Consider the following 12073-nt stretch of genomic DNA (forward strand, 5'->3'; position numbering starts at 1 on the left):
AAGTTCCATGAGGAGCTTGGGGTCGCCAGAGCCTCGTCTGTTAGTGAAACGGGATTCGCCGCTCGAAGGTGAGGTTGACAATTGGGTTGGAGAAACTATATATTGCGCTACACAACCCCTTGAATCCCCACTTTTGTGACTACATAAACCCTGTTTCAATCTTTTACGTCCCTGCACAGAACCCTAATTGACCGTTTTCAACGGAAACAACAATGGCAATCCAGATTTTCCCAATATGCTAACCATGGTTCAATTATGTACAGGTTGGCTCATATCATCAGCTGATTTTATGATGCTAACTTAAGCGAGTGCCTGTTAGAAAGAAGTCAACACACTTGTACTTATCCACAATGCACCGTACACTGAAGGCACGTTGGAAGTGTTCTTGCTGCAATGAACGCCGTTATGAAAAGTTGTAAATGAAAAATTTTCGACACGAGTGCAGATATCTTTTTGCAATTAGAATGAATTGCGATAGTAATTTGAAGGCATGGCCATAGTCAAAATATAAGAGACAAATTTATGGATAGTTTTTTTGACAGCTGTTGTCAAAGAATATTTCACACATAGAAAGTCTTATCAAAAAATTACTGATAACGCAAGGAAAAATTACTGATAACCGTCCGATAAGAGTGGCTCATTCTGCTGAGCTGCTAGCTTTTGGGTTGACCGGAATCAAATGCATTCCGACAGCATAAATAATAAAACTGCGTAATCATACGTCTTGGAGTAGGGCAGGATTGAGAACACGTTCCTTCCAACCTCCCAATGAGATGACTCCAAGACTCGCCCGTTGGGACGACCAGTTCCCGTGCTGATCGGAATCTCATGCATTCCGACACCCCAAATTCTAGAAATCCTATTATTATTAAAGTTTTAGGCTTAAAACGCCGTAATAATAAATAAATAATAATAATATATGTAAGATCTTCCCTTTGCATTGCTGTGACATTGCCATTGTGTTGGAAGTGGTTTGAGAACATTGCACTCAAGGCCGGTGTCCCAAGTCAGCTCTTGATGCAAAGTGAACAGAAAGCCGACGTGAAAGTCTAATGTTTACTGGCCCTATGTTCTCTGCATCGCCGGTATTAAAAAAAAGCTATCAAAATCATTTTATTTGAAAACTTTGAGCTAGGAATTTGAAAGTTTCTTATAATTTGCATAAACTTATATGCGCATAATCATAGTCAAAATAAAATAGGTTTTAAATTTAGTTTCAGCTTTTTTGACAGATAGCTCATAGAAATTTATGTCAAAAAGCTGCAACTAACTTTAAAATCTATTTTTTTAACTATGATTATGCGCCAAAGTCATTAAGGCAAACTGAGTAAAAAGTCATTTATCTGAAAATCAACTGACTTGCTGCCTCCATGCGAACGCACTCCTCGCTCAGTTTGACATCTGCCAACAGCGACACTCGCTTGTATAGTCAAGTTTGTAATATTTGAAATGAACTGAAATTTTGTACACCAAGCAAAGCCAAATAGGAACACCTTGAAGCGGGCCAATTGCGCACCGAATTTCGATGTAATTCTTGTAAACATTGTAAATTATTTATAATTTATGTAAATTATATAAAATATATTTTTGCTAATTGTTTTTAAATTAAGCGATTTGCCAAAACAAGTGGTGAAATTGCATAGATCTATGAAAATTACCGGTTCCCCAACGAAAAGCAAACAAGTGAGTATAAATGTTGTTTGTGCAGTGTGAGTGAGTATTGCAAATCTAACAACGACGCTCAACGAATGCGAAAACAAAAGGTGAGTGCATAAAATGCGACGAAAAAGATGCACGCAATGGACAACAAAGCAAAGAGATATTGAAAAATAAAGAGAATTATGTATTAATAAATTGGATATGAACTCATTTTAATTATAAAAGCAGAAATCTTGTGGCAAAGATTAAATATTTTTCTTTCGAATTTGTTGTAAAACCAATGACTGTGTCCTCTTTCCCTATGAATTCACAGTACATCCAAGTGACGACTACGCCAGTGCGTTCCTCATTGGCAGAAGCAGCTGGACATTGGAAGCAACAGCAGCAACAGTTAAACCAGCAGCTTAGTTCATCACAACAACAACAACAATTGGTAAATAGTATCTTTGTACAGCCAGTTACAGTGAGAGTAGCAACCGTGGTACAGCCTCAAAAGGTAATAGCGCAGGAAGCCAGTACCAGTGGCTTCAGTGGCGCAGATAAATACAACAACATAAATATGACGCCCACAAATACAGATACCCCGTTACGCCGATCCGAATATCGTGATGGTGGTCGTAATGTTAATGTCGCCACTGCCCATGTTATTGGAACACCACTCAATGATGATGAGGAGGAACGTAGACAGGCACGTCGCCGTACAATTATGCAGAGCAGCAGCGGACGTGAATCAATGTTTGAGGAAAATGAGACTTTGAAAAAATGTTTGGAAATATATAACGGGAATAAGTTGAGTAGAGAAAACGCGTGGTCATTATCATTAATTGATACGTTATCTACGCTTTTGGATCGGCATCACAAGTCGCTGAATAATTTTAAGGTAAATTTAAAGATTTCTTATAATAGGTATATTTTGTGAGATCAGAAAGTTTCTGAATTGCTTCTAGCCTCCAATGTACATTTTTGTGAAGCTAAACTACAACTGCCCTAAAAATAAAGCGGGAGCCATTGGTGCCGTTTGTCGTATCGCTACGATACGGTTACGACCTTAGCGGCACCAATAATCGATTGCATTGTTTCCAATAAGGTTGGTCGAATCAGCTGTTATAAGGTTACCGATAAAGCACCAATGTCTGCAGCTTAAGTCTACGTGTATGTCTGACTTAATTTAAAGTAGCCCAAAAAGCCGTTCCTTGTACAAAACCAATACGTTGTCATACTACATACAGTTTTGGTTTGACTTACCTCAAGAAATTTGAGGCGAGCTTGAGTCTTGCTCCTTTTAATTTTTCCTATGTACATATTGGCGGGATGGGACCTATAAGTTTTATGCCGACTCTGAACTGCAACTTCAAGGCAGATGAACTTTCACTGAGAAGCTTTTCAAGGCAGAAATATAATCGGAGTATTTGTCAAAACACTGCCAAGGGGCGACCCCACTTAAAAAAAATTTTTTCTTATAATTGAAAAAAAAAACTTTTTTAAATTTTCCATCTTGCTTTGTCCGGGAGATGAACACAGGACCTTCGGTGTGTTAGGCGGAGCACGATACCACCACACCACGGCCGCTGCCTTTTAGTTGTCAGGTGCCTGAATATATAATGACTAAAACTCATGATTCATGCCTCTATTATAAAATCCTGATTTCTAACTGTGCCTTTGTTAGCTCATAAATACTTTTAGAGTGCAGATAAACAAGGTGAGCCGGAAAAATATTTTAAAAATTGCTAATATCAGAGCATATTGCATTTAATTACGGCAAAGAACTGCATTCTTTAGCAGCACTCCCATAAACATCATGCAACTAAATTACAAATAATCCAACTATGTGAGCCATGTATATTGTGCCCGATTATCAGGCCGTAGCGGCCACCGTGGTGTGATGGTGGCGTGCTCCGCCATCCACACCGAAGATCCTGGGCTCACGCCCCGGGCAAAGCAACATCAAAACTTTAGAAACAAGTTTTTTCAAAAGAAAATTTATCTAAGCGGGGTCGCCCCTCGGCAGTGTTCGGCAAGTACTCCGGGTGTATTAATGCCATGAAAATCTTTCAGTGAAAACTCATCTGCCTTGCAGATACCGTTCGGAGTCGGCATAAAATATGTAGGTCTCATCCTCCAAGAAAGCCCCACATTAGTAATGATCAGTCATACTTTCGGGATAGTTATCATTGAAGACTTCCAAGCTTACTTTGTGATTGATTTTCTGTGCCCATTTCCAAGAGCGGATTTGAAGCTTATTTTATGCCTTACGACGATGCTTTTCTTCTTAAAAACTTGTTTAGCACTTATCATTTTTCTTTTTCTGTAGGTCGCCGGTTCCTCCCTTGAAGCTTCCTCTAAAGTATATGGCCTACGCGTAGATTCAGTACATACCGATGTATTACGTATGTCAGCAGGATTAAATGCACAAAAATTTACAGATCGTCAAGCACAGAGTGATGATGATGACGATGTAGCAACAGGTGGGGAAGGAAATGCAGATCCAAAGGCATCAGCTGCTGGCGTTGATGAGAATGGAGAAAAAGTGACCGAGAAGCCTAAACAAAAACAAAAACGTACGAGGCGTGTTGTGTCAACTATTACAAAAAACAAAGACACATTGAACGCTCGTTTGGATACAGTGCCCCTACAGGATCCTGTCTTTGGCAAGCTAAATACTATTGTTGGTTCAATAAACTCATCTAATCGTTTGATGAATAACATATTATTAACCACTGATTCTGAGTTGCGTTTACGAACTACATTCCGCTTTTGGGATGCAAATCCTACAGAGACGGATTGTGATTATACCGTGGCACCAATATCAGCACCAACAGAAAATGTGGGCCCAGAATCAATGGACTGTGCACCATGTGATCGTTTAATGAATATAAAACGTGTTGATGATTTGAAACTCCGTCCGCTTCATACGGGTTATGTAATTTCGGATACGCCGGAGCCACTGCCAGACAATGAAGAACCGCACAGTTTGCGTGATAGTGCTGATGCACCGTTTGATGATGTGCCACCCTTCGAAGGGGGAAATTGTGCTAAGGGTGCTGTTGATCATATGGTAATGGCATTTGATATTAATGCAGAATGTGAACCATTGCCGTCGTTGAATGATCAACCAGCTTTACTTGCTGTGGACTATAATGATTTTGAGGAGTTGACAACAGGTGAGAATTCCAAGTTCTGTTCTGTAATTCCTCACTTGCCGAATGGCAACTGCAACTACAACGTAGTTTGTTTGTTAACAATTTTGGGAAAAGAAATAATATATATATTGTTGAAATTATATAAAACTCTTCTCCTATCGTCTATCTGTAGAATCGTACACTACATAACTTCCATTTTCCTTTCCAGAGGAGCGTACTGCTATAACAAATTGTCGAGGCCTTCGTAAAGCGCCGGTGGTTATAGAAGATTTGCGTCCGGTAGATGCAAGTTCGAAACTTGAATACTCATATCGACCACTTGATAAGATATCACAATTTTGGGCTGGTCCATCCCATTGGAAGTTCAAGCGGTCACGCCCGCGATTTTCCACTCAGGCCACATTACAGGGTGTAAATAACCAGCGTGCAACTGCACGTCGTCCCAATGCACTCAGCAAAAAACGCTCGAAACAATTGCAATTCGAACAAGAATTCGATGACATATTCATCAACCTGGACAAGTACAAAGCGAGAAAAGCTAATTTTCAAAAGAAGTGGGATCAACGTAAACTGAAACTGCCCACTGACTTACAATTAGACCCGGAAATGTTTAATAAATTCAAATGCGCACCGAGCGCAGTAGTGCAGTTCGATATTGATGACGATGACATTGATTCGGCATTGCTAGCTGGTGGTGATGGTTTACATGGTAATGCATTGGATGGAAACGCAGGTGGTGAACACTTTGGAGATCACGATGATGCTGGCTGTGGTGACGGTGCTGATGGTGCGGCTGGTGGTGCTGACGGTTTAAGTGGTGTTGCAGGAAATGCTAGCGTGGGTGGTGATAATTTTATGAATATCTCTGCAAGTGGACTAGGTGGAGAAGATGGTGTTGTGCATGATCATTCACAATCAGATAATGATGGTGAAAATGCGGCGAATAATACAGTTTTAGAAATAGCCACAAGTTTTGATGGCGCGCCGAGTCAGGTGCGTAGAAAGAACATTATTCATAAAATATCTGATAACAACCAAGTTTTTCCTATAATTCCAGGTCACAAAAATTATAGTGCCCTTCGCAAAGCGCGCCAAAGTTATCGATATGAAAAATTTGAAACGCTGTTGTACACAATTGATTAATAAACAAATGAAAGTTCCAGTGCAACCAGAGGATGTACCACAACATCCAATAATAAGTGGTGAACACTTTGCGCCAGGCATGGCTAGTTTCAAAGATGTTTACGATCATTTGCCTGATATATTAACACAAAATATGGCGGATTCACTTTCGCCTTCTATAGCTTTCTATTCAGTTTTACATCTAGCGAATGATTTTAATTTACGTCTGATACCACAAGAAGATTTGGAGGACTTCAAAATACGACAATTAACGGATTGATAATTGTTGGTTATTGTTGTTGCTGGTTTCGAATCTAATATTAAGCTGCTATTATCGATTCGATGACGGTTGTTCGGAATAATGTTTAAATTTTTGGTGTAACAATGTTTCAACAGTGTACATTATTAAGTCATTTGCAATCTGCTATCAGCCCTTTAAAAAACAAATTTACAATTAAAAAAAAACATAAAGATTTTAAGTTTCCAGTACGTTGTAATCAAGGCCACATTAATTATGAAATGTACTAGCCTACAATGTAGTGTACTATATGATATGAGATGTGTGTAACGACAGCAGCAACAAGATAATCATTTTATTAGTAAGAAATTTATTGAAATACATTTAATCATAGCAATCGTTGAATATTCAAATGTATGTAAATCATAGCAATTTTTGTAATTTTAGTTGTTTAAAGAAAAAATATTTGTCATATTTTTTCAGTTTGATTTTCTCATTTCATTAAATATGTATTGCGCCTTTGTCGTGAACTGATTATTATTCTTTTATTAATAAAGAACCGTTACTGCGTTACGTGTATTCTAATAGGTTATGGGCAATTTAAAGGATCACGGTATTCCGCAGTTTTCGGGAATCGGTTTCGATGACAGGCAATTTAAAGTGAAAATGCATCTCGATGCGCGCGTTGAAGATGCGGCATAGGAAGAATTTCTTAAAAAAGAGAAAAAAAGCAAAGGATATTTTGGTTGGGTTTGTTCACAATGATTGCTTGGCTTATATCAGGGATAAGAACACGGTTAGAGAGATGTGGGAAAATCTTCAGATGGGATTTGCAAGAGAATCGATTGAGTCAGCTTTTAGTGCGGAAGCAGCTAGCAACGCTCCGCATGATGGAAGATGACGCGCTTCCCAAGGCAGTTGGTTCTATGTACCGGAGCGACTCGGGATTTTTCCCGACCAAGGACTGTCATTTCAGTATAACCCCATTTAATTTGTTGCGTCCCTCCCACAAATTGTCATCCTCCCAGCAGCTCCCTGCAGCGGGACTGCTCCATATTCTCTTCCTCCGGGAAAGTATCGAATCCAATCCGAGTCCGTCTCCTGACCCCGGTCCTGAGAAATGGTTTTGCTGCATCTGCCGGAAAAGAATCTTTTTAGGACGGTCATACTCTGTTCAGTGTGTCTCGTGTAAGGGATGGTTGTATCGGACAGGTTGTTCTGGGCTTGATCCCAAAACCCGACGTCCACGTAACTTTTATAAATCTTTTATGGCTCCTTGCTGTTCACTCCCAAGGGCGTCCCATAGTCTACGCCTAAGTGCCCCCACTACCTGCCAGCAGCCACACTGCTCAGCAAGCCACAACAAGTACCCGCTGCTGCTCGCTCCCCACGGCACCAACAACTCAAACAGCTGCTACCACTCATAACTACTATCTTCGTAGTAGAGTCGGTAGCAATGCTGAGCCCCGTCTTCTACACCCCCCCACACAAATCGTTCCCGAGATGGTCGGGCTAGCACCTTAATGGTGCTGTGGTACCGGAGCGTACCGGATCTGTATCCGGCAAAGGACCATCACATCGATAACACTCTCCAAAGCCTTCGGGGAGCAACCTTATCGCTACAACAACAACAACAACAACAACAACATCATCCGGGTACCCCAATGCTTGCACAAGGACGCCCAGTCCCAGGGCCACAACAGCAATTGCGTCCTAGTCTTTCTCAACCACGTCAAGGCATATCTGTCCGGTCAGGCGATGCAAACCTAGAAATCATCAACATCTACATCCCTCCTGCCATCTGTTGCCCCAGTGGATACCCCCCTAATATCAGCGCCTTACACACTGGCAACAATCGCATTATCTTAGGCCATTTCAATGCCCATTACGATCTATGGCATTCAAATTTGCGGGCGGACAGTAGGGGTGAGATGTTGGCGGATCAAATAGAAGAAACGACGTTCTGCACAATAAACGGTGACGCCCCCACACGTATGGTAGGAAGCGGTCACAGTTCGCCAGATATCTCAATCGTGAGCGCAGAACTTGTAAACTGCGTCAACTGGCAGCCGATAGTAACATTGGCATCCGACCACCTGCCTATACCTATTTCGCTCGAGCGTACCGCCGACTTCATCGTCACAGAAAAACGCACTTTCATAAACTTCAAAAAAGGAAAGTGGGACGAATATAAATCTTTTACAGATAACCTCTTTGCTGCCCTCCTTATCCCGACTGATGGCCGCCAAGGGGAGTGTGCCTTCCGCAAGGTCATTGAATCCGCCTCGGCACGTTTCATTCCCACCGGGAGAATTCCCGAAATTCGGCCCCACTTCCCGGAGGAGGCCGCAAACTTAGCGATAGAACGTGACCTTATAAGACAGCTTGATCCAGGCGATCCCCAAATAAGGGATATAAACCAACGCATCAGATTGCTTGTGGATGAACACAAGCGGGCGAAATGGGAGGAGCACCTAAGAGGTTGTAACCTCTCTACCGGTGTGGGTAAACTTTGGTCCACCGTAAAGTCCCTATCGAATCCGTCTAAGCACAAAGACAAAGTTTCCATCGCCTTTGGCGATAAAGTGCTGTCGGATGCAAAAAAATGCGCGAGCGATTTCTACCGACAATATATAATGCATTCTACGGTCGACAAAGATAGACGGAGGGCCAACAGACACGCACATAAACACAGCGCGTCACCAATCACCATCACCGCTAAAGAGGTTGAAGACGCCATTGGTCACGCTAAACCATCCAAAGCAGTGGGCACAGACGGCATAGCCATGCCGATGCTTAAAAGCCTAGGGAAAGAGGGTTTCAAATATTTAGCGCATGTCTTCAACCTGTCTCTTTCCACCTTTGTCATACCCGAAAAATGGAAAATGGCCAATGGCTACTAAAGCCTGGGAAACCAGCTAACATAGGAGAGTCGTATCGTCCGATATCTCTCCTATCGCCAGTACCAAAGACGCTTGAAGCTATTTTGCTCCCCTATTTCCAAGCAAATTTGCAGCTAGCCTGTCATCAGCATGGCTTCAGAAAACTCCGTAGCACTACCACCGCGCTAAATGCCATCCATTAACACCCAGATAAATTGCGGTTTAAATCAAAACCCCCACCATAGAACAGTACTCGTAGCGCTAGACCTATCAAAAGCTTTTGACAGGTCAACCATGGCTCGTTACTGCAAGACCTGGAAGGGTCTACCCTTCCCTCATGTCTTTAAAGGTGGACCGCAAATTATCTGGGTGGTCGGCAGGCATCGGTGCAATTTAGAAACGAAACATCAAAACCAAGAAGAATTAAACAAGGGATGCCACAGGGTGGTGTCCTATCCCCACTTTTGTTTAATTTCTACATATCTAAGCTACCTTCACCACCGGAAGGAGTCACAATGTTGTTGTTGTAGCGATAAGGTTGCTCCCCGAAGGCTTTGGGGAGTGTTATCGATGTGATGGTCCTTTGCCGGATACAAATCCGGTACGCTCCGGCACCATAGCACCATTAAGGTGCTAGCCCGACCATCTCGGGAACGATTTATGTGACCACATTAAACCTTCAGGCCATTCCCTCCCTCCCTACCCCAAAGTTCCATGAGGAGCTTGGGATCGCCAGAGCCTCGTCTGTTAGTGAAACAGGATTCGCCGCGGATAGGTGAGGTTGACAATTGGGTTTGGAGAAGCTATATATTGCGCTGGCAACCTGAAGGGTTGCGCTACACAGCCCCTTGAATCTGGTATTTTAGTCGCCTCTTACGACAGGCATACCTACCGCGGGTATATTCTGATCCCCTAACCCGCTGGGGTAAGGAGTCAAAATTGTTTCCTACGCCGATGACTGCACAATAATGGCCACAGGGCCAGGCCCACAGATCGATGAGCTATGCTATAGAATAAAAGGCTACCTCCCTGATATCTCCAGTTTTTTCGCCTCGCGAAACCTGGCATTATCACCGACTAAATCTTCCGCGACCTTATTTACAACATGGAGTCCCAAATGTCGATCATTTTGAACATCCACGTCGATGGCACTACGCTACCGACTGTCCTACACCCCAAAATCTTGGGTGTGACGTTTGATCAGGATCTACATTTTGGTGAGCACGCAGCCGCAATTGTTCCGAGAATTCAGAGCCGTAACAAAATCCTCGAATCCCTCGCTGGAAGTACTTGGGGAAAAGAGAAAGAAACGCTCATGACTACATACAAAGCAATTAGCCAGCCGATTACGTGCTACGCGTCACCCATATGGTCGCCAAGCCTAAAAATTACCCACTGAAGAAGCTACAGGCCTGCCAAAATACTGCTCTCAGAATCGCCACGGACTGTCTTATGTCCCCAGAACACCATCTGCATAATGAGGCGAGAATACTCCCCATCAGGGAGAGAAATGATATGCTGACCAAACAGTTCCTGTTGAATACCCAGAAACCTGAGCATCCCAACAGACATCTGATTGAAGAGGCAGCACCGCCTAGGGGATAAGGAGTCATCTCCGTAAGCATTTTGAGGAAATACGGCACCTGAGAACCCAGACGTATGAAACGAAAAAACACAAGCAGGTCCTTGGTGAACTCCACAAACAGGCGTCGGACCCTTATGCCAGGAATTGCCCGGTGAATCCAGTACTCAAAGAAAAGTATCCGAAACTCGCGGAAGAGGAACGCATACTCCCCAGGGAAACGCGTGTCACTCTTGCTCAACTTCGTTCTGGATACTGTAACAGGTTAAACTCTTACCTATCCAGAATCAACCCCGACATACATAATGTATGCCCCGCTTGCAATGTGGAACCAACGCCTCTAACACCCCTTTCATTATGGTCCACCCCTGTTGAAACAGCAAGTTTCCTTGGACTGCCGATAGAGGATATTGATGACAATTTGTGTTCGCTCGCGGCTGTTAGGTGGGGCGAAGCACTGCTACAACAACAACATCAACAACAGCTGATTTAAATAAATTCGAAAATTTAGTGAGACAATTAAAGATGGCTGGTGCTACAGTGAATGAGGAAGATCTATTGGCACAATTATTTTTGACCTTGCCAGAGAAGTTCGATCCTCTTGTGACGGCATTACAAAACATCAGTGATGCGAAGTTAACTATCAATCTAGTGAAAGAAAGATTGTTAGCTGAGGAAATTAAGATATGTGATCGTCAACAAATGAATTGTATTGAAAATACGGCTTTTTCTAGTAAAAAGACTTCCAAGAAATTTTAGAAATTTCCGGGAAAGTGCTTCAAATGTGGAAAGGTGGGTCATAAGGCTAAAGACTGTCGTAATGTTAACGCTCGAAGCGCAGTTGAGAACAATAAATCTACTCGTATATGTTTTGTTGCTGACCGTGGAAGTGAACATAAAGAGATACAAAATTAAAAATGGAAATTTAAACTAGACTCAGGAGAGAGTGACCATTTAGCAAATGAGAAATGGTATTTTGAAAAGCTCTTGAAACTAGATAACCCCGTTTTCATTGACGTTGCCAAAGATACTCAAACTCTTATTGCTAACTATGCAGGACAAGTAAGTGGTATAGTAATAAAGGAGTGCAGTTTGTAATGAATGACGTTTTGTTTGTATCAGAACTGCGTGATAATTTGTTATCTGATCGTAAACTTACTAAAGCTGGCGTGGATGTTATATTTTGTAAAAATAAAGCTAATATCATCAAGAATGGAGAGCTGTTGCCAACAGCATACCTACGTGATGGTTTGTATGAAATTGATATTATGCGACGATCAGCATTGATATGTAATCAAGAGAACGTGAAACTATGGCACAAGCGTTTGGGGCATATTGGTCAACAGTCATTCGATGAATTGATCAATAAGGAGCTTGTAACCAGGGTTACAAATAAAGAGTGAAAAATAGAATTTTGTGATGTGTGTGTCGAGGCAAAGCATTGTCGAAA

At 42.2% G+C, this 12073-nt stretch overlaps 1 protein-coding gene across 4 annotated transcripts; it reads left to right on the forward strand.

The window, feature by feature from the left end:
• The first annotated feature begins 1449 nt into the window (after positions 1–1449).
• Positions 1450–6693, forward strand: barr (barren). 4 transcript variants are annotated; one of them, XM_067769339.1, is made up of 5 exons: positions 1450–1763; positions 1973–2539; positions 3971–4820; positions 5008–5792; positions 5857–6693. In XM_067769339.1, the coding sequence occupies exons 1-5, from the start codon at positions 1749–1751 to the stop codon at positions 6199–6201; spliced, it is 2562 nt and encodes an 853-aa protein (XP_067625440.1). In that variant the 5' UTR covers positions 1450–1748; the 3' UTR covers positions 6202–6693. The 4 variants fall into 4 exon arrangements, with proteins under 4 accessions (XP_067625440.1, XP_067625438.1, XP_067625439.1 ...); XM_067769337.1 differs by having other exon boundaries at positions 1450–1683; XM_067769341.1 differs by lacking the exon at positions 1450–1763 and adding an exon at positions 1778–1843.
• Positions 6694–12073: the final 5380 nt, after the last annotated feature.

This window comes from Eurosta solidaginis, chromosome 2 (genome assembly GCF_040869045.1).
Source record: "Eurosta solidaginis isolate ZX-2024a chromosome 2, ASM4086904v1, whole genome shotgun sequence".
NCBI classification, from domain to species: Eukaryota; Metazoa; Arthropoda; class Insecta; order Diptera; family Tephritidae; genus Eurosta; species Eurosta solidaginis.